At 41.6% G+C, this 23,385-nt stretch overlaps 1 protein-coding gene across 1 annotated transcript in view; it reads left to right on the plus strand.

Annotated features, from left to right (window-relative positions):
- The window catches only part of KIF13B (kinesin family member 13B), a 123,492-nt gene that overhangs the window by 60,002 nt on the left and 40,105 nt on the right, over positions 1–23,385 (plus strand). Inside the window, exons 11-24 of the mRNA XM_059467726.1 lie at positions 567–779; positions 5,994–6,104; positions 9,128–9,262; positions 11,289–11,419; positions 12,591–12,677; positions 13,315–13,505; positions 14,117–14,327; positions 15,976–16,138; positions 17,141–17,287; positions 17,729–17,878; positions 18,492–18,620; positions 20,027–20,197; positions 21,166–21,323; positions 22,315–22,447. Of these exons, the coding sequence (XP_059323709.1) occupies positions 567–779; positions 5,994–6,104; positions 9,128–9,262; positions 11,289–11,419; positions 12,591–12,677; positions 13,315–13,505; positions 14,117–14,327; positions 15,976–16,138; positions 17,141–17,287; positions 17,729–17,878; positions 18,492–18,620; positions 20,027–20,197; positions 21,166–21,323; positions 22,315–22,447 (2,130 nt within the window). The remainder of the gene's footprint in view (positions 1–566; positions 780–5,993; positions 6,105–9,127; positions 9,263–11,288; positions 11,420–12,590; positions 12,678–13,314; positions 13,506–14,116; positions 14,328–15,975; positions 16,139–17,140; positions 17,288–17,728; positions 17,879–18,491; positions 18,621–20,026; positions 20,198–21,165; positions 21,324–22,314; positions 22,448–23,385) is intronic.

The raw sequence follows: 23,385 nt of genomic DNA on the forward strand, positions 1-23,385 counted from the left end.
GGAGGGTAATTTCTTACATTACTCAGTTTAGATTTGTGAGTTGTGCCAGTGGGAGGAAGGGAAGGCCCCCAGTCTGAAAGTTTATAGGAGTAAAAGCAGCTATATTGTTTATGAACAGATATCTCAGTAATTTATTTCTTGAAGACATCTGTCTCATAGTCTTTAAAATGAGATAATCTGAATTCATCATGGTTTTTCCTGAGCTCCCTCAGTAGCATCTGAGAAGTGAACACAGTAGTGTTCAATGTAGTGAACACAGCTGAAGTGTTTACATTTCTGGTTTGTAAACCTAAGCAGAAAACATTGAAAGAAAACTTTGAATCCTTTACCAGGCTCTGTGAAGCCCAAAACAGGGCCTTTTTTTGGTTCCTGTTGAAACTAAAAAAGCCAAGAGTGCCAGAATCCAAGAATGACATTTCCCAAACGAGCTTTCAAAAACAAACATTGAAAATCATGACCTTTTCTTAACTCGCACCGCTTAAACTCTTAACCCAACAAACCAGAATAAAAATATTGATTCTAAACCAAAATATTGATTCTAATATTGATTTTCCCAAACCTTCCAGGACAGCCTTGGGGGCAACAGCAAGACAGCCATGGTGGCCACGGTGAGCCCAGCGGCCGACAACTACGACGAGACGCTGTCGACGCTGCGCTACGCGGACAGGGCCAAGAACATCGTCAACCACGCCGTGGTCAACGAGGACCCCAACGCCCGCATCATCCGCGAGCTCCGTGAGGAGGTGGAGAAGCTGCGGGAGCAGCTCACCAAGGCTGAGGTACAAACCTGAGCCTTGCAATTGCAGAAAACCCCTGCCCAGGCTTAGCTGGTTCTGTGGTGTCATTATATTGCAAAGGTTCCATATTGTTGTCTCCTTATTGCAAGTTTCGTACCTCCTTGATGTTTCTCATAGGCAGCTCCTCTAAGCACTGGTTCTTCCTTATTCTCACAGTAGCCAACTGACTCCAGTTCCCCTTTTAACCAACCAACCCACTCTGTTGTAGCACTCTTCTCATTGGCTACAGCTGTGTTAAAGTCAGGTCTGTTCTTAATCTCTAATAATTGGCTCAGCTGCAATTTCTTGGGGGTAAGATAACTTTCTATACTACCTTATGTTCTTATATTCCATCCCCCTCCAGCTCTATAGAAGGAATTTGTCTTGGTTTGAACAGACAGGTGTCTGCTAAGGAAGGCAGGAGCTTACCTTGAAATGGGAAATGTAAACGCCCTCCCTCCGAATTGTTATGGTTTTGGAATTAAGGGGCTCTCAGGCAAAGATATGGGAGTAGGAATAACAGTTCTTTGTAGTTCTTTACTGGGAAAATTTTTAAAAAATACAAATGCAATAGTACAAAAAGAAAATACTACTGACAGAGTCAGAATATGAACTGACACCCTGTAGAGCTTAGCCAGCTCTACAGAAGGAGTTTGCCTTGGTGGAAAAGACACGTGTCTGCTGAGGAAAGCAAGAGCGTCCCTTGAAATGGAAAATGGAAATGCCCTCCCTCTGAATTGCTATGGTTTTGGAATTAAGGGGCTCTCAGGCAAAGAGATAGGAACAGAAATAACAGTTCTTTACTAGGAAAATTAAAAAAAAATACAAATGTAATAGTGCAAAAAGAAAATACTACTGACAGAGTCAGAATACGACCTGGCACCCTGTTGGTCAGGGTGTTGGTAGTAGTCCAATTAAATGGTGTCTGCAGCTCTCTTGCAGTGGGAAGGGCTTCCTTCTGCTCCTGTAGAAGGGTTTAGTTTTCCTCTGAAGATCCAATGGTGGTGTAGATGGGCCTGGTCTTCCTCTGGGAATCCAGTGAAAAAAGCTGCTCCTCTGGGAATCCAGTGGGAAAAGGTTGCCTGTGGCATTCCAAACCTCAGATTATATCCAGGTAGGAATGTTTGGCTCCTCCCCCTGGGTGGAGCATCTCCCAGTGGGATGATGTAATTTTATCAGTCATGCAGTGACACTCACTGGCCCATTGACAGAAGATATTTCCCAGAGGGAGGATAGGTTGTGGAAGACATAAAGAAAACTGCCCAATTAACAGAAGATAACTGCCCCACCTCTAACAGATGGCAAACAGAATACACATCCCAGCCATACCTTGTAACCTAAGACAGAATTCCATGAGAGAATGTTGCAGAGTGTCCAGGCAATGCTTCCATCTCCCTTTATATAATTTATTTACATTTTTCTGTGTGTCCATCTTGAAACACGGGCATTCATTGAGATGCTGACCACCTTGTTGAGCTTTCTTGGTTTTACTCTGTGAAGCAGAGGACATGGAGGCATGGATAGTTCCAGTTAAGACTGGGTGATTTTTAGGCAGAGCTCTGCTGATATTTTTAGGAATTCAGCATGGCCACATCCTGTGAGATGTGACTTTGGTTAAATGAAGTTTTCTTGCCTGTTTCCAGCTGTTGAATCTCTCACAGGCCCTAGGCAATATCTCTCTACAACTCCCTGAAGGAAGTTGTAGCCAGGTGGGGGTTGGTCTCTTCTCCCAGACAGGCAGTGACAGGATGGGAGGACACAGCCTTAAGCTGCACCAGGGGAAATTTAGGCTGGACATTAGAAAAAATGGGAAATTAGGAAAAATTCTTCACAAGAGTGATTGAGCATTGGAATGAGCTGCCCAGGGAGGTGGTGGAGTCACCAGCCTTGGAGGTGTTTAAAAAAGACTGGATGTGGCACTCTGTGCCATGGATTAATTGATAAGGTGGTGTTTGGTCATAGATTGGACTTGATGATCTCCAAGGTCTTTTCCAACCTATTCTGTGATTCTGCAGTGAAATTTCAAGAGAAGCATGGTCTAAATGTTAGATGAAGGCCAAGAATTAGTGTAACTCTGAGTTCTGTTTCCAAAGGGACAAACCAATGGTGATGTAATGCCTGTGGTTTGCAGTTCAGAAAAATTATGGTTACAACATTTGCATCATGAGGTATGCAGGGAATGCTGGCTGTGATACTGCAGATGACTTGTGGATTTTGGACTCTTCTTATTTGAGCTGCCTAATGTGCTAAGCATCCACCGTGTGTGGATCAGTTTCTTTAAGGTGTCTCAGGTTATATATCATAATATTAAATATCTAAAAATTCCTCTAAAATATCAGCCATAGACTTAACAGTGCTCTGAGAGTTGCAAATAATCCCCATTTGTTTCATTTTTTAGTATTACTCCCAAAATAATGGCAGCTGTCCAAAGTAATGAAGTAGTGTTTCCTAAGGATGAAATAATAAATATTTCATTTCCTAGGTATTAAAATCCCACCCTAGTTGTCATCCCAGTGGCATTGACAAAGAGCAGGGAAAAGCCAGAGCAATTTGCTGTTAAGAGGCTGCACAGTAAAGGTCAAACCCCACATTCACAGCCTTGTGCTGCTTTCAGTTCATTACATTTATTGCCCATCGAATTGTTCTTCCAGAAATGTGCATAAATAACTTGCTGAAGTGAACAAAAGCACTGACTCATTATGACAGGTTACATTTTCAAAGCTCATTTCCAGATATAGGAGTTGCCAAGTTGTGGGGTTTGAGTTTTATTTGCCTTTTGGTGTCAGTGTCCTTTTCTCTCCTGAACAACCAGGACAGAACTTACCAGTTGACTTTCCCCTCACAGAGTATGGAATTATCCTCTTTTCCCCTTTTATAATCCATGCATTTTGATTGTCTTTTTGTTGGAATTAGCATCATGTTTTAATTTGTCTGTGCCAAGACCACCAGCTTGTCCTTCCTGAACTGGGAGTTCACCTCCTTCTGGCAGAAAAGCAGCCTGTGGGTCTGGGACCCATTTTTTGGGGGATTTATTTAGGCTTTGTAGGCAATGAGAAGAGTTACCCAGGTAATTGTGCAGCTGAAATGTGTGCAAATGTTCACTAATTGTCCAAAGAAATGGTCAAATTAAATTTTATCTGGGCTTCATCATTCTGCCCTGGTAGTGTCCACCCCTTTGCCCTGATGATGTTTTTTTGGTATTGTGAATTTTTGTTCGGGAAATTGCCTTGGCTTCACTTCCCTCCCTGTGTGGAATTCACAGAATCATGCAGTGGTTTTGGGCTGGAAGGGACCTTTAAAGCTCATCCAGTGCTACCCCCTGCCATGGGCAGGGACACCTTCCACTGTCCCAGGTTGCTCCAAGCCCTGTCCAACCTGGCCTTGGGCATTGCCAGGGATGCAGGAGTAGCCACAGCTTCTCTGGGCATCCTATGCCAAGGCCTCACCACCCTCATGGCCAGGAATTCCTTCCCAATATCCCATCTAATCCTCCCCTCTGTCCATGGGAAGCCATTCCCTTTTGTCCCTCCAGACTCCTGTCCAAAATTCTTCTCCCTTTTACCCCATATTTAGGTATTTAAAGCAGAAAAAGCCCACACAGGATACATCAGCTGGCAGTTCCTAGTCTACTGTTGTGTCTTGATGATAGTGGAACCCTGGAAAAAGTTAAAGATAGAATCTAAAATGTTAGGCTTTGTGCTTTCCCAGATCAACTGCACCTGCGTAAGCAGTATGATAAATTATATAATTGTTAGATGTGATGATTGTTTAGTAATTAAATGTAATTATTATATAACCATAAGAAGAATAGTGAGAAACTATGTTGGAAATTCAGAGAGGGGCTAAATTTATGTATACAATAGAACAATATAAGTTTAATAATTACCATGAAAGTTATGTAACGATAGAGTATAAAACATGATCATTTCAGATGTATGGTCGGAGTCAGATTTGGGTTGAATATACCCTGATTCCCAGAGCTCTTAATAAAAAGCACCGCATATAATTGCTCCGTGATTATGTGTTTTTGAACGCTAACATTGAGGCAGAGGAAACTCCTGTCTTAAAAGAGGCTTTTCCAATCCTGGCACTTGCTCCTTTTCTTGAAGGAACTGCAGTGTAACGAGGCCGCTCTTTGATCTGGATTCCTGTGAGGAGTTTTGGGTTTGTGGTAAGGAAATGTCTGATGCTGGAGGACGATGCTCCCATTGTTACTTGGCATTGCCTAAATGCCAGCCAGCCAAACCCATGTTCCTCATTAGCAGTAATGAAATAATGACATGACGAAGTCCACAGGCTTTTTGAGCAAGGTTTGTAGAGGAGGAAATGCCACTATGGAGATGGAAGTTTAGAAGTCGTAGAATAGTTTGAGTTGGAAGGGACCTTTTAAAGCTCTTCTAGACCAGCCCCCTGCCATGGGACACCTTCCACTATCCCAGGGTGCTCCAAGCTCCATCCAGCCTGGCTTTGGACTCTTCCAGGAATGGGGGGATGCTGATACCCTTTCTGTTTTTGGGGTGTCTGATGGGTGGCTGTAGGAGTATCTCCTTAAGGTAGTCTGTGTTTGGAACATGGGCCTTGGAAAATTTCACCAGACAAAATTAGAGCTGTGGCAAATTAGGAAGAAAATGAAATTTCAGTGTCCAGAAGCACATTGTAAAGCTTCTTTTGATATTCACTCTGTAAGCTGCATGTAGAAATGCAGAGGTGCATAACCAGAAGAGCTGCATTTTTCCTATAGACAAAATAATACATCAAGCCATTTAAACATGAGCAATAAAAATATTTTGGTGGCAAGGCAGTGTACTAAGATGTGAGGTGTTATTCTGAGAGTTTGACAGCTGATGGGACATAGCCAGAGCAGCAGGATCCTTAAAAACAAAACTGGTTTTAATATGAGTCACTTGGAATGTAGAGATAAGATTGGTTTCTGTGTGAGTATCTTTGTGCAAATCTGCCAGTATCATGTAATTGGTTTATGTTGAAGCACATAAACTCCACGTTAACATCTGTACTTGTAACTAATTAAAGAACTTTTGGGTGGATTCTGCCTTTACATGCAATGTGTGTTTTTAAGACCCCTTTACTTACTGCTTAGTGTGCCTTGAAAAATGAGTCATGTTGCCTTTATTCATTCCCCCCATCTGTGTGGATGCAGAGGGAAAAAACACGGAGCACAACAAGCTTTTCTTGTTTCATTTGCTTTTATTCCTGCAGGCTATGAAATCACCAGAATTAAAAGAACGACTGGAGGAATCAGAAAAGTTGATTCAGGAGATGACCGTGACCTGGGAAGAAAAATTACGAAAAACTGAGGAGATAGCTCAGGTTTGCTGCTTTCTTTCCTCCTTCCCTGCCCCCATTTTTTATGAAAAATAGGTTTGTTTTCTTTGTCTGTCAGTTCATAGAGGTTGTCTGAGTCTCTCCCCACATTTATGGGTAAGTAGGTCAAGCTTGCTGCCCTTTTGAAAAGCTTCACTTAATTCCTGTGATAGATGGGTGCCTCCCAGATTACCACTCCAGTGACAATAATAAATTGTCACTGTATGCAAATGGAGAAGTTATTTAACAAAAAAAATAATAAAATAATCCACGGATGAGAGGATTACAGGGTTTTTTTATATTCTTCAGGCAGTAAAATTGTTTGTGATGAGGGAGCATTGAGAGCATTCAGTGCAAGGTTATGGACTGAGTGCCTCAATGCACCAGGCAAAGGGCATTCAGAATGATAAAAAATAGAGCTATCAAGAATCTCTGTGTGTTTTAATAGCTCCTAAACTGATATTTAGGGCCTCAGACCATAACTGGAGATGATTACCTTGGAAAAATGATGCAGGTCACCACGGTTGTTGCATGACACTCCTGGTTCTTCCCACACAAATGCTGATGTACATATTTGCAGAGGGGAGCTTTGGAGGGGGGAGGACTGTGGGGAGGTGATGAATGGTGGGTAATAAATAAGGGGAGAATGGAGCCTCTGGTACAAAGCCCTCTTGTAGATGCCACAATCAGAATAGACTGTGTTGACTTTGGTTTTAAAGATCCATTGTAAGAAGTGCTGCCTGTGACTATGAGGGCTTCCTGCCTTTCAGTGCAATTCCTCCCTGTGTATAAGCGTGGAAAAAAAATAAAAGAAAAAATAATAATAGTAAAAAAATCCTGCTCTTATCCTACACAATAGTTTCTAGGCTTTGAATGTGTGAGGAGGTTGAAAAACTGAAGTAATGGGTTCACCTCTTCAGACTAAATGTGCCTTGATGTCTGCTTTACCTCTCTGCCTTTCTGTCTCTAAATTCCCAGCCTGATAGGGATGTTTCAGAGCTGGGAGTTTCATGAGCCTTGAAAAAGGGATTTTTTTTCCAGAGGAGGGATGAGGACAAGTGTTTGTGCAGCACAGGCTGTTCCAGGACTGTCTGGAAGCCACTCTGTCACTCCCCTCCTCACCTGGACAGGGGAGAGAAGGTGTAACAGAAGGCTCCTGGGTCCAGATAAGGACAGGGAGAGATAAATCATCCATTACTGTTATGGGAAAAACAGATTTGAATGAGGAAATTGAGTTAATTTGTTACCAATCAGATCAGAGTAGGGTAATGAAAAATAAAAACTAAATCTTAAAACACCTTCTCCCCTCTTCTCCTTTTTTCCCTGGCTCAGCTTCACTCTTGTTTTTATATTTCCTGCCCCCAAGTGGGACAGGGATATAGGGAAAGGGGGCTGTGCTGTGTTCTCCACATGTTGTATTTGCTGCTTTTTCATCTGTCTGTCAAATTGTGTCAGGGTAGACAGGAAGGAAGGAGGGATATTTGTAAATATTTGAGGAAAGGATGAGTCCTAATAGACAGCAAGGACGATCAAAGAGGCATCAATAAAAGTTCAAAGTCTTAAACACTAGTCACATAAACAGGCTATTTTTCACATTTTCAGTGAAAAATTTCAGCATTTGGTATACTTTTAATGTTTTTTTCAGCATTTAAGTTAATTAACATTAAGTCTTGAGAAAAAAATTAACAGGAACTGGCTGTTTTTCTCTCAGTTAATCCTATGAGATTCACATTGTGGGCCAAGTTCTCCTTAGGGCAACATGTGCTTTATCTCTGCAGATAATGAGGATTTTTGTGAACTTCAGAGCCTGGCACTGGTGATCGGAAGAGAGATCTTTGACATCACTCTGCAGTTTCTCCTCTGTTCTTTGTTTTCTCTCTCTCTCTCACACACACAAATGACTTTCCCTTACAAGGACATCATGATGGGTTTGTAAGCCTGTGTGGAGACAGGGAACAGAAAATCAAGAGCAAGTTGTGCCATTTCTTTGCAATTTTAATCTTGATTAGACCTGGTACAACCGAGCAGGGAATGATCCTGAATATTGTGACATAGTCAATTTTTAAATATAAAGCACACTGATAGGTAAAGATAAACATTCCAGGATTATTCTTATATTGTCTAATTTGATTTTTTAAAAAGTCTCAGCAGCACAGGGAAAGCTCTGTAGGTCTCTTGTATGTTATTTTGCTTATTCATTTCACCCTCTCCTGTTTCTGTTTCCCTCAGCAAACCTATGAGGATTCTCTCATATTTATTTCTATTTTATTTTTTTTTTTTTTGCTGTTGCAGACAGTGAGTCTCACTTGAGTTTCGCTCTGCTCCTGGGAACAATTCTCAATTTTTCTATCCCAGTGGATTTTTTTTTTGAGAAAAATCCCGTTCTAAGTCAGAAATGTTTAATGTTCCTCTTTCACTGTTCTGGTCTCACCCAAACCCTTCCCTTTGAGAGATGGACATTTTTTGCACAGTAATGCTTTGTTGGGCATTTCTATGAAGTCTTTTGACAAGAACAAAACACCATCCAAAACGCTGCTATTCTTGTTCAGCAGGAAGTGTTCTTTGCATTACTTAAATAGCAGGTTGCCAGTTTTTTTGTCATTTTGATTGCTCTGGAACAAAGGATAGACATGGAGCTTGGCTTGGCAAGGATTTAACTTAACTTCTTGCTTTTTAGCTGGAAAGGGAGAATAAAGGGCTCTAGAGATGGCTTTGTGGTAGCATTTTGCTGTTCCAGTGAGGTCATGGAGATGCTCTGCAGTGCTGCAGGAGGCTGCTCCCAGCTGCTTTCATTTCCCACTGGGAATATGGGAATGTGTGGGACCAAAGCACGGAGCCACAGGAGGAATCACAGATACCCCTGAGCAGATACAACTGAACCTTCTGTGCCTCACCTGTTGCAGAAGAAAGAATTTCCTGTTCTAGAAGTATCAATCCATCATTTTTGCCTGGTGGCTCCTGCAGATGGGAATGGATTTCAGAATGTTTGGGCATCAGTCAGCTCAGTTTTGATGGCTGCTCTCTTCCAGGAACGTCAGAAGCAGCTGGAAAGCCTTGGCATATCCCTGCAGTCCTCTGGAATAAAAGTTGGGGATAATAAATGCTTCCTGGTTAATTTGAATGCAGATCCAGCTCTCAATGAACTCCTGGTGTACTATTTAAAGGTAAAAATATATCTTTGTATATAAAAATTTTGTCATGTCAGGGCTCTAATTCATTTGGCAGAGGTGTACTTGGAGAGTTCTATAAAACTGTAAATCTAAAAATATTAAGGTTTATATGAGTACAAACTTTTTATTTGAAATGCAATTCTTTGATGCACAGGAAAAATTTGAGGATTTGATGTTTTTGTTTATTTTGGTTTTCTTTGGCATTTTTAAAAAGAAATTTAGATGTGTTCTTTTTGAGAAACTGTTTCCTATTCTGGGATGAGGTTTTTTTGTTGGTTGGGGTTTTTTTATACAAACTTTCACAAGCTTTTACCCATGAAATTGTTTTATGTGAAAGTTGGGCATATCAGTAGTCAGCTTCTCTGTGTGTAGTCTAAATTCTGGCTGCTGTCTTCAGTTTATGAAATGCATTTTAATCCTCTTGGTGGAGCTTGCTAGAAGTGAAAAACAAGTTCTGTTCTGCCTCAGCACTTGTGATGTGCAGTCCCTGTTTCTGATATTAACCATCAAACACAAGATGTGACTTTTGGACCCTGTGCTGAAATATTTGGGCAGTTTATTGTGGCTTTTACAAATTGTAGATGGAGGACTCAGGAGGAGAAGCAAGGTACAACCATTTTAAAGTCACAAATTGGAGTGCAAATTCTAAAAATTTCACAGCAAACATCAGCAGTTTGAGCTTCACATTAAATCATTCTGTTGCCTTTGAAGTGGGGTAATAACTCTCAAAACAGCCACAAAATCAGCAATTAAGCTGAAAGATGGTTTTAGTTTAGTCAGTCTTAGGAAATATCTGATCCTCTTTTATATCAGCCACCGGGGCTCTGCGATATCTCAATGGAAACGAGGGAAAACACTTTCTCCATGTTGTATCTGCTAAAAAAACACATTAAAAAGGAGAAAAGAGCTGAGGTTTTGGGAGAGGTTGACTCTTTCCCAGACAACTTGCACATAAAAATGCAGACTCAGCTGCTAAATCACTGACAGATACTGAGGCAGATCCCACTTTGTCCCAGTGGTCACTGGGGACAAGAATGAGGCAAAGCCTTTGGCCCATCAGTACCAACACAAATGTCTCAGGTGGTTCTGTGCTCTTTTCCTTTGAAAACTCCATGGGGTAGATTTTGTCTCCTTCAATTAGTCTTTGTCGTTTTTTTAATAACTCAGATTTGTCTTTCTCCTAGGGAATTTTGGTGTAAAAATCCCTGTGCTTTGAAATTATTGTGATAAAATTATTTGCAGGTGTTTTTCCTAAAATCCTGAGATTTAACTCTCTTGTTTCTCAGAATATTTGCACACTTTCTCTCTGAGCTGTGTGTGCATCAGGTCCTTCAAATACTGAAAAACAACCTGATTGACTTGTCCAAACTGTTAAATCTTTCCCTCAAAAATTGTTTGGAGATGCCTAAAAAAGAGATTTCTGTCCCAAAATGGGAATCTAGCCCTGGCAGTGGTGGAGTCCCCATCCCTGGAGAGATTTAAAAGCCTTGTGCAGGTGGCATTTGGGGACATGGGGCAGTGGTGGCCTTGGCAGTGCTGGGGATGCTTGGATGGTCTTAAGGTGTTTTTTCCAACCTTAGCAATTTTATGTGGGAAGTGGTTCTTCATCTCCCAAATCCCCCTCACCTTGAGTATCCAGGATTTTCCTGAGCTGTTGCTGATCTAGGGGGAACCTCCATAACCACCATGGATCTGCCACTGAGAGCCTCTCTAAATTCCTGCCTGAAATCCTTTATTCCTTTGGCTTCTACAACATTCTGAGGCACTGGATTCCTCCATTAAATCAAAATTATCTTCATTTTCACGTTTAACTGTTACCTGTAAACTTTCCTGAGTGCTCCCTGCTTGTTATTGTGAGACACAAAATTTATTTTCTTCTCTCTTTCCCTCTGAGGAAAGTATTGAACAGCTGTGAAATTTTGGGACCAGATGATACAACACATCCAAAAGGAGGAAGGGTGAATTAGACCCAGTGAACCTCTGCAATCCATCATTAACATCTGAATTAATTTTTCCCCAGGAGCACACGTTAATAGGCTCAGACAACTCTCAAGATATCCAGCTGTGTGGAATGGGAATTCTTCCTGAGCACTGCATTATAGACATCACCCCAGAAGGCCAAGTTATGCTGACCCCTCAAAAAAATACCAGGTGAAGGAATAAAATGCAGCCACAGTTGTTTGATACTTGTCATTTTATCCAATATTTTATGATTAATGGTGCACAGAGATACTTGGAAAACAAACTTCTTGATCTCCTTCGTAGTAGGAAAAATTCTGCTTTTACATTTTAATTGTCACCTGTTCCTCTGTCAACTCATGTTCCATTCCAGTGGGATTTCTCTCAGGGAGGGTGTTTGCAGCCCAAATTTTTAAAGAGGAGATGAGTAAATTGCATGTGCTTTCAGTAAGTAGATACTCACTGATTTGCAGCTGTGTAGATGTAACTCCTATCAAAATTTGAATTAATTTTCTAGGAGATCTGTTGATATGCAAAGAGCTGCTGAAGCATTTGTTGCTTTATTCAATTAAGTAGCTCTACTTGAGAAGCAGCTGGCATATTCAGATTGATCACAAAATGACATGCAGAGTCAGCATCTCCAATAACTTATTGTTAATACACAAAATTCAAACTTTGCACATTTACCCTGATTTGTGGCTGATCCTGCTTGGAGCAGATTGGACTGGGTGACAACCTGAGATTCCCTTCAAATTTGAGTTATCCCACAATCCTATTTTCAAACTTAATCTGGCTCAGAAATAAAAGTGATTTCTGATTTTTTAATTAGTGTCTTTAAGCTGTTCATGTAGCAAAGGTGTCTATTGCCTTATTCAAATATTTCTATTTTGTGTCTGTATTTCAGAGCAGTGTGCAAGTGGTTTTTTCTAGTGACTTTGTTTTCTCAGGCTGCTCATTTTTAAGCCCTAATTTTACTCCCCAGACTGATATTACTACAGCTGTAGTAATATCTGTCTAAATGTACTGAACTTCATGAGCTTAGGAGGTCAAAAGAAGGTGAATTTGAGCAAAATAATCCCAGAAAATTCACTGATCTACCCAGTGAAACAGCGCTGGGTAGGTCAGTGAATATTTGAGCAAAAGATGCTGAATATTGAGCAAAATATTCCCAGAAAATTCACTGATCTACACAGTGAAACAGCACTAGATAGATCAGTGAATTTTCTGGGAATGTTTTGCCTGTTTGCAATCCCTAAATCTCTTCTCCTACCTTTACTTGTTGCAGTAATGAAAGTAATACTGGGAGGGGGAAAAATGAAGCTTCATATAAATATATTTACTTTAGATTTTTGCCTTTTCCCAGGACATTTGTAAATGGCTCTGCTGTCGTGTGTCCCATCCAGCTCCACCATGGAGACAGAATCCTGTGGGGAAACAACCACTTCTTCAGGTAACAGAAGTTATTCCAGGAATTGTAAATTGGCACCCACTTTGTTTTGATTTAAAGTACAAGGAGAGATGAGGATTATAAAAGCAATACTGATGCTAGACTGGTTTTTAATGCTAGATGTTATTACTGTGCTCTCTGTCCCCTGTAGTCCCAGCCATATCTGTGACCTTCCTGTATCAGACAGGATCACTGGTAGATGTTTTCTGTTCATGACTGTGCTTTGAAACCCTCTGAAATACCTCAAAAATCAGTGGATTTGAATGATAATCTAAAATGTCGTTGCTTTATTTCATGCTTAAAAGGAGAACCCACATAAAAAAGTGAGCTATCACTTCATTATTGCCTCTAAATTATTTGGATGTGGAATGACTAAAAAATGTCATGATTATCTAAACTGTGTTATTGGTAGCATGAGGTACTTAATTATGAGAATGTAGAATGGATTAATTAGTTTACCTTCTGCTCCTGCTTTTGCCCTGAGGAAAATTACACCCACGGGAGATCAATAAAGTTTGAAAGGAAAAAAAAATCTTCTGATTTCAAGGCTTTGCTGAATTTTAACAATATTTGAAAGCAACCCTGTGTTTCAGATCTGAGCAATTTAATAATCCTCTAAAAATTTTCCCCTTATTTAAAGGCTGAATTTGCCCAAGAAGAAAAAGAAGGCAGATCATGAGGAAGAGGAGCGGGACAACTCCATGAAGTGCAGCAACAGTGTGGAGCAGCTGGATATAGATGGAGACAATTCCAGTGAGGTGTCCAGTGAGATTAACTTCAGCTATGAGTATGCCCAGATGGAAGTCACCATGAAGGCTCTTGGTAGTAATGGTAAGGAGCCCCAAAAATTATTTGGGAATGTTTACAAAATATGAGAATAACCACAGACTTTTTCCTTTATAACTTCCTTTTGGAGAATTTTTCTTGTGAATGATTCATCACAGTCATTTTTGTGCTTGAGGAGGGAAAAATAACCATGGCAGACTGTTTGGTTTGGCAGTTCTTGCAGAGGGGAAAGCCAGAAGTGGAATGCTGCTGGAACTGCAGTCTCAAATCAAAGTGTTTTCACTTGGCTGTTTATTTTTCTTGTGTTATGTCTCACTCAGGCATTAACTGCAGTGATTTCTGTCTCTGAAACCATGTTTTTGAGTTTTTGTGGTCTCATGTAGCTGTCTCAGAATGACATTATTTTGGGAAACAGGAAGACTTTTCTTTTTTTTTTTTTTCCCTAACTTGGGCTTTCCCTTTTCTTAATTCTCTTAAATCATCTGCCTTGTAAACATTTGTTTTGCTTCAGAACTCAGCAGCACTTTTTAAATGCACACTGCAATAAAACCAGAATCTCTCTTTTTACCTGATACCTGCGCTCGCACCATACATCCAGGACAATCCTCAGCATGAATTTCACTGCAGTACTTTCTTTATTCTCGAACTCTGCCCAGACCCAATGCAGTCAATCCTGCAAAGCCTGGAGCAGCAGCACGAGGAGGAGAAGAGATCTGCCCTGGAGAGGCAGAGGCTGATGTACGAGCACGAGCTGGAGCAGCTGCGGCGCCGGCTCTCGCCCGAGAAGCAGCATTTCCGCAGCATGGACAGGTTCTCCTTCCACTCCCCCAGTGCCCAGCAGCGCCTCAGGCAGTGGGCAGAGGAGAGGTGGGTACCCCCCTGGGGCCACCAGGGGCGTTCTGTCGAATTTCTGCAGCAAATCTGGTAAAATTGTCGTTGTGCTGCAATTGCGGTGGATTTCTGCGAGGACTCGTGTGGGGGCTTGGGGAGGACGTGGCCAAAATGTTTATCTGAAGATCACAGAAGGGACATCAAAGACCATCAGGTTCCACCCCTGCCATGAGGAGGACACTATCCACTATCCCAGTTTGCTCCAAGCCCCATCCAACCTGGCCTTGAACACCTCCAGAATAACCAGACCTACAGTGGTAGAAAATATGAGCAAATAATGAGTTCCTAATAGAAGCTCTATCCTGATGAGCAGCAAATTTGGCTAAAAATGTGATTGGGTGAAATTTTGAGGTTTATATGTGAGTTTGTTCTTTCATGGGTCATGCATGACTCAGCTGCTGGAAAGTTTTTCCTCTTGACACAGATCCAGCTGTCTGACCTGGGCAGGTTCTGGCAGGCAAATAAAAAAAAGGGAGTAAGAGGATGATACAAATAATTTTAATTCAAATAATCATAAAAACCATCTAATAACCACAGAGGGGTCACTGTCCACTCTACCTCTTCCTGGGTGATGGCACTGGGGTTGTTTACTTCAGCCCCTAAATAATCTTTTCCACTCTTGCTGTCAAAAAGAGCAGCTGCAGGAGGAAGATGAAATCCTAAATAAATGAGTGTGGTAAAGATATTGTCATGAAAAATACAGATAGAAAAGCAACTTTGGAATTAAAAATTATTTCAGCCAGCCTGACAAGGTGCTAGCTGTGTGCCTGGGATGTTTTGTAGCACCAGATTCCTGGGCTGCACAGTTGCCACTTTTTCTCACACTTGCCAGGAAAACCAGTGAGCAAGTGGCTCGTGTCTGAATAAACCTTTCTCTGTAACATGGAACATCCACATCTGTGATGGGAAAACTCTGGAATGAGCCACACAAAAGCTGCCGGTTGAGTAGATGCATGGAGAAGTCTCCAAAGCCAGCAGCATCCTAATTTTCATATTGCTAAATTCATACAGATGGGGGGAGGATTTTTCCAGTTAAAATGTAATTTCATTAGCCTGATTTTTTGTATTAAAAATACAAATTATAAAAATATAATGATAAAATCATTTTGGTGTGAAGGGACCTGAAAGTCCTTCCAGTGCCACCCCCTGCCATGGGCAGGGACACCTTCCACTATCCCACGTTGCTCCAAGCCCCATCCAGCCTGGCCTCGGACACTTCCAGGGATCCAGGAGCAGCCACAGCTTCTCTGGGCACCCTGTGCCAGGGCCTCACCACCCTCACAGCCAAAAATTCCTTCCCAATATCCCATCCATCCCTGCCCTCTGGCAGTGGGAAGCCATGCCCTGTGTCCTGTCCCTCCATCCCTTGTCCCAAGTCCCTCTCCAGCAGTGCCCAGACCTTTGCACAAGTTCTGCTGAAGTCCGGGGCTTGTGAGCATGAGGTTGCTCCTGGGTTTTCTGGAGGGGCTCACCTGTCCAATATTTGTAGCAGCCCCACTTTAATGTCACCTGTCCCTTCCCTCTTTAATCCTCACCCACAAGCTCTCAGTTGCCTCCTCATCCATTTATTTTGCTTTTCATGAACCTCATGATTTCCCCTGTCTCCCCATTCCCGTTGTTCCAGGGAAGAAATGCTGACCCACAGCCTGAGGAAGCTGCGAGAGCAGATTGTTAAAGCCAATCTGTACGTGAGGGAAGCCAATTTTATTGGAGAGGAACTGGACAAGAGGACAGAGTACAAAGTGACCCTCCAGATCCCAGCTTCAAGCCTTAATGCCAACAGCAAGGTACAGTCACCCTGACTGAATTAAATGGTTGTTTAGTAAGTTTGTCCCTCAGTGTTCAGATTTCTTTTACTCTGATTCTAATGGTTGAGTTAGTTTTCCACCAATGTGCATTAAATACATCTCTGCTACATCCTTATCTTATTTTATACCATGAAAATCTTACCATGTCCCTTAAAAGATAAATATTTGGGTGCAAGACCTTTCCCCTGGTGTTGAAGTTCCCACTTGCTGCTGTTGCAGAGTGACAAAGTCTCTGCAGGTTGGGTAACATCTGTTGCAAGTGGTTACCATCCCTTTGTGGACATTTGACTTTGCATCATCCCAGTGAGCTGTGAAAATTCTGCCATCCCCATTATGGAGGGAGGAACTGGAGCAGAGAGGATTTCAATTATTTGTTCCCAGGCATCGTAGAAATTTTGGAAGGAGGGATCTGAACCCAGACTTCTGTGTCTCAGGCTGACAACTAAAGCTGGTGTAATTTCTTGAAGCCAAATCAGTATTTTGGTGATACTCAGACTGTCTTTAGTACGACAGATGGATTTTATTCCAGGATTATAATTGTTGTCAGTTGTTTTAGAAGTTTTTCTCGCAGTCTTCTAGAGAAGACACATCCAGAGACAGGATGATAAAGGGGGTTAAGTGTCTGCACTAGTTGAAAGTTGCAGGCATTGGTAATTTTAGCTGGAGCTCCAGGCCTGCTCTAACTTGAGGGTATTTGTGAAATACTTAAATGTTCCCATTTCTAACACTTATGCAAGGTGAAAATCCATGGAAATCAGTGCCTGTAGCTGTGATTACACTGCCCAGTTAAAATGAGCACCAATACACTGTGACAGCTGAACTCAGAGCCTGTCACACTTGGATTTGGCTGCTCAAGCCAGAATAAAAAAAAAAAAGAACAGGCTTTTCCCAAAGATATTCTCAAGTTTGTGTTAGTTTTAAACTCTTTTTTCACTGTTTTGACAGTAATTCCTTCTTGGCATCCCTTTAATTGTTTCACAGAGAGGTGCAATTCTCAGTGAGCCTGCAATCCAGGTGAGGAGGAAAGGGAAAGGCAAACAGATCTGGTCACTGGAAAAGCTGGAAAATCGACTGGTAGATATGAGGGACCTTTACCAGGAGTGGAAAGACTGTGAGGAAGACAATCCAGTAAGTAAAAAGTCCTCCTGTAATTGCATTCCTGTTACATTTTCAGAAGGATTGTTTGGTGGAGGTGGGGAGGGAATATGCAAAGAGCTGAGTTTCCCTGAGGTTTTGCTTTTCCTAGTCCTGAATTGATGCTCAGCATTTAATTAACCCTTATCTTGTCACTCTGATCCCTGCCTGCATGCATAGTTTGGTGAGGGAATGGAGCACATAATAGGAGGTTGCAGATGACACAACAGCAGTTAATGTTCAGGAATCTGGCAAAGTTAAGGAGGACTTGCTCAGGACAGGCCTTATCCAAAATAAAATTCATTTCCAATCTTCTTGATCTAATCTGGCCTCTTGCTTGAGTCCCTTTTTCTTTCACTGGGCTGGTTGTGCAACACTTTGAGAAGTGTTTCCTGGGAGGTTTGGATTCCTGACAGACTCTGGATTTGCTTGCAGGTGATGAGAGCTTATTTCAGGAGAGCTGATCCCTTCTATGACGAGCAGGAGAACCACAGCCTTATTGGAGTAGCCAATGTTTTCCTTGAGTGCCTGTTCTATGATGTGAAGCTTCAATATGCTGTTCCAATCATCAATCAGAAGGGAGAGGTTTGTCGTTCTTTAAAATCTAAAATTAAAAATCATTCTTTAATTACAGCCTGTGGATCTCACTACCAGCATGGAGTAGATAATTTCCACTTTCATGTGCTCAAGGTCTTTCCTAACAGTGTGGAATTGTGTAAATCCCGTAATATTTTACTACAGTTTTCAGACAGTTCTCAATCCCAGCAAGGTGATTGTGAAAGGAGAAAGCTTCCAGAGGGAAATAGCCCAAAATAAGTCCTTAGGATGAGCTATAGCTCCATTGGTTTCACTGCCTGCCATCAAGAAAATAGGTTCTTAAATATATTCTGGAAGAACAACTTCAAAGGCAGCAGAGCACACCAGGCACCATTCTCTGTGCTCTGCATCAAGTGTGCCCTTTGCAGACCCTCCAGAGACTGGTTTGAAGGTGAAATTGTTCCCTCAGTCACCCCAGTGTCTGATTTCTTTATGATTTTTGCAACAAAGGCTTTTTGATCCTTGCTCCACAGCGTTCTTCACTTGGTGCAACAAATGCAGAGTGCAGAAAGGAATAAAGTGTTGGCTGCTTACAGCCTGGGAGGGGGTGAGCCTGTCACTGTTTTCTGGCACCACATAACTCTGACTCATGCCCTGCCAGGTTTCAGGCCGTCTCCACGTGGAAGTTGTTCGAGTGAGCGGGGAAATCGATGACAGGCTGGTGGGAGGTGAGGACAGCCCTGACTACTCCAATGAAAATGACATCCCAGAGAGAAAACTTGTCTGCAGGGTGAGTTCCAGGTGTCTCCCAACCTCTGAGCAGCCTTTTCTCTTCCCATCCTGAGTTCAGAAAGAAATCCTTGGCTTCTGGACATTGGATGTCTTCTCTTTGTAACCTTATTTTGTTTCTGGAATGGCTGAAGTAACACAAGATAATTAGTTGGGGTTTGTTCCTTTCATTAATATGCCAAAGGCTCGCCCCAGGAATTTTATTGGAATCCAGAGAAGGTCTTTGTATTAGGATTGGCACTTCAATATCCAATTCAAGAATATCTTGCAGAATCAAGAATGACTGCAGAATCCAGTCAAGAGATGGGAGATAAACTCCCATCATTCTAGGAATCATTGCCTCTTAATATTTCTGTTTCTCTCAATATTTCTTTCTCTGAATATTAAATATTTTGTAAAATACGTACAGTGTGTTTTAACTGTATGTTAAATATTATAATATTATAACATATTAATATTAAGATATTTTATTTATTAATATAATATTACTATTATAATATTAATACTACAATAACTGTATGTTAATGTGTACTGTGTGTGTTAACAGCTTTTATTACTGTTAGATTTAAGAAGAAAATTAATAGGAAGTATTTACTAGCAGTGATCGTAAAACTACAAGCTACAGGTAAGAAAAGAAAGGCAAAAAACATTAGAGGGTCTGGTCCCCAGCCTTGCTGACTTCTGGACAATATGAACAGTTTGGGAGAAATTGTGTTCTTTTCCCCCCACTTTTTATCCTGTCCCATAGAGCTCCAGTGCTTACAAGCAGGATGGGGCATTTTTGGCAAAAAATACTCCTGCCTAATCCTGAGGGTCATACTGCTGAAGTCCAACTCATTTGGTCTTAATTTGACAAATGGAGAATAAAAGTTTATTAAATATATGGTGAATATCATGGCTTTGTTTAGATCAGAATGAGAATTCACAACATTTTGTTTCTATTTGGCATTGATTTGATGAGAGGACAGGTTAATTTTGCTTTCTTTGGGGTTCATTTTAGGTTATTTCCAGCATCACAGAATAAGAACAAGTAGTATCTTAAACCCAAGATTTTTGGAGCATAAAGGAGCCACTGGAAAAATGAGATTTTTATTGTATTCCTCTTCAGTTGCAATGGGTTTGGTGCATTTCACCAATAAAAATGAGCAGAATGTCCCTTCCAGGAAATATGAGCCTGGTGACATCTAGTGACTGTCCTCAGCTGCTGCACTCCAAACATTGTCTCCAATGAGTATCAGTGCAGAAATTTTATTTTGCTAAATTGTTTTTGGTTTGCTGTTCTTATTTTTTTATTTATGTTCTTAATTTTTTTATCCTTTGCAGTGGAGCATTGTTCTGCTAGGTGATGTTTTTAATTCCGTGCCTGATGAATAAGCGCTTTTCATTTCTTTCTCACCTCCTTTCCAGATTAAAATACTTCAGGCTACAGGTTTGCCACAGCACCTGTCCAACTTTGTGTTCTGCAAATACACATTCTGGGATCAAGTGGAGCCAGTTGTTGTTGCACCTGAGGTTGATCCTTCCCAGTCTTCCATCAGCAAGGAGCCACGGTGCATGGTTGTCTTTGACCACTGCAATGTAATTTCTTTTTCTGTTTTATTCATTAAACTGTAAGGCAGGCAAAAAAAAAAAAAAAAACTGTTTTAGTTTGTGTAGCAGTTTTATCTGCCTCTTTTCTCACATTTTATTTCATGATGCTCTAATACCATTTTTAATTTCATTATGTTGATACACTAATTTTTTTTTTAATAGGAATTCAAATGTCTTCAGAGTCCATTTAAGTTTGATTCTTCTGCACTGTTCATTTGTCCAAAAATCACTGAAGGTGAAGTGGGTTAATAAAGAAAAACATGACTTCATCTGAGAAACTAATATTGGAATTTATCCACAGTAAAATTCACCTGTGGATGAGGGATATTTATCTGACGTTACATGATGTCATTAACTGAGGTGATCACTCTAAACTCTGATGAAATGAATAGAAATGTCCCAATTCTGGGACGTGGGGCTGCTGTAGATGCTGAAGTTGGGTTGTTAGAGGTCAGAACAGACTATTTAGGACAGACTCTTTCTTCCCACTGGCTTTGGAGCAGCTGAGCATTTTATAGAGACATCTACAGTCAGCTGGATGAATCTCAGCCAAATCACCCCAGCTGTCATCATGTTCTATCACTTCTTACCACACTGGGCAATTTATTCCTCTTCCCATTTGTGAAATGGATGTAACACCTTCTGATGAGTTTTGATTTTCTGATTCTGAAGCATTGCAGCATATGCTTTGATTTTTTTCTGAGCCATTGGCTCAGGGCTTGCAACAGCCTGTGGTCATTTTCCAGCTCCTTATAGACTTTAATCTTTGGAAAATCACATTCCTTTGACCGGCCTCCTGATTTTACAAACTGATCCAACAATTCCTTTCCCCTGGATTGTGTCTTGGGAACCAGGGGGATTTTAATTTTACTAAATGCTTTTATTAAAGTCTGGGCAGTAAAATCTCCCAGCCTGAGTCGTGTAGTCACGCTTACCAACTGATTTGTCCCTTCCAGGAGGTTTCTGTGAATATTTCTGAAGACTTCATGGAACATCTTTATGATGGTGCTTTGGCCATTGAAGTTTATGGGCACAAGCAGAGTGGGGACCGAAAAAACCCAGCCCTGTGGGATTTGGGAATAATTCAAGCCAAAACACGCAGCCTTCGGGACAGGTACGTGTGGGAAATGAATCTCTGGTTTGGAGTTTGGGAAAAGTCACCACCTGAGGTGCTCAGTTTTGAAGCCGGTTTGGGGTAAAGAGTCAGATTTTGAACTGAAGGCCTCTGGATGACTCCAATTCATTCCTGGCTATGAAATGCCATCCCTGTAATGCTGCCACTGGAAAAGTTTTATTCCTTATTACTTCAATTTGGATAAATATGCAATATTATGGTAGTTCAGACTGCAGGGAGGTGCTTTTTGTTTGCTGGCACCATTTGTTGTCCCCAAAGCAATCTTGTAGTAGCATTTTCTTAAATATGAGTTGTTTGGCCTCTTCAATCAGAAGGCAGCTCTGCACCTTAATTTATTGGCAGTTACTTCTCTTTTTACTTGCAGCTTAAGCTTATATTAACTATTAAGCTGCATGTAAGGAAATTTAAAATAAAAGCCAGGGAAATACGGCAAAGAGGAAAAGGGTGCTCTAAAATAGTGGGTTATGTTTGGCAGCTAAGTAGTGAGCACCTCTATCCTTTTTAATTTTGAAGTTCTACAAAAATGGCTGCTTCTTATTAAGCTCTGGAAAGAGTTGAAGAGAAGGCAGTGATATGAAGGAGGTCAGGAAAGTGCTCTGAATTTTGATAGCTTGTGAGACAATGTCATATTTCATTCCTCTGTCTTCCATCTCAGCCTGATTGCCCTGACAACACTGAGCTTCTGTGGCAGGAGTTGAGACCAGAGCTTAAATGTGGAATTGGGCTTTGTATTGGAATCAGGAAAAGGCTTATTTCTGATGTTTGACTAAAATAGCTGCCAGGAAAATTTAGAAGCTCTGCACAGCTGCTACCTGTGTGCTCACAAATGGTGCATTTATTGCAGCAGTTGTTGCTACTTCAGTCTGCACTGTAAGCTCAGTATTTTGATATTTTAATTCCTTTTTGGGGGGAAAAAAAACCCAAAACATCCAAAGAGAAGAAACAACCCAGTCCATGACTTGTTCTGCAGGTGGAGTGAGGTGACACGCAAAGTGGAGCTGTGGGTGCAGATCCTGGAGCTCAATGAGAACGGGGAGTACTGCCCAGTGGAGGTGACCCCTGCCAAGGACGTCAGCACAGGAGGCATCTTCCAGCTCAGACAGGTGAGGTGGCACAGACAGGCCTCCAACTGTGCTAAAAACACCTGGAGAGCTTTGCTTTGGGTGGCCAAGGTGTCCAAGAAGGTGTCAAGCTTTGGTGCAAAATTGTGGGAAACAGATGGAAAGCAGGAGACTCAGCATAAAGGTGATCAGAGCCCTCCCTGTAACCTCTTTGCTCTGTCCTGTGCCAGCAGCTGGCAGAAGGGACATCAGTCTCCACTGAACTTCATTATTTTTTAATGAGGTCCAAGAGTTCTCTTTTATTTGATCCTTCCAGCCAAGCACTCCTTTGTTCAGGAGGCAGAATGGGAGGCATCTTCCAGCTCAGACAGGTGAGGTGGCACTGGCAGGGTTCCAGCTCTGCCAAAAACATCTGGAGAGCTTTACTTTGGGTGACCAAGGAAGTGTCAAGCTTAAGTGCAAAATGTGATGTTGTGGAAAACAGATGTAAAGTGGGAGACAGAGCACTCAGCTTACCTGTTACCTTTTTGCTGTGTCCTGTGCCAGCACCTGGCAAGAGGGACATCAGTCTCCACTGAACTTCATCACTTTTTAAAGAAGTCCAAGAGTTCTCTTTTATTTGATCCTTCCAGCCAAACACTCGTTTGTTCAGGAGACATCTTCCAGCTCAGACAGGTGAGGGTTCCAGCTGCGCCAAAAACACCTGGGGAGCTTTGCTTTGGGTGGCCAAGGAAGTGTCAAGCTTAGGTGCAAAATGTGATGTTGTGGAAAACAGATGGAAAGCAGGAGACCGAGCAAAACTCATCTTAAAGGTGATGAAAGTCCTCCCTGTAACCTGTTTGCTCTGTCCTGTGCCCTGTCCTGTGCCAGCAGCTGGCAGAAGGGACATCAGTCTCCACTGAACTTCATTGCTTTTTAAAGAGGTCCAAGAATTCTCTTTTATTTGATCCTTCCAGCCAAACACTCGTTTGTTCAGGAGA

Source organism: Ammospiza nelsoni, chromosome 3, assembly GCF_027579445.1.
Source record: "Ammospiza nelsoni isolate bAmmNel1 chromosome 3, bAmmNel1.pri, whole genome shotgun sequence".
NCBI lineage: Eukaryota > Metazoa > Chordata > Aves > Passeriformes > Passerellidae > Ammospiza > Ammospiza nelsoni.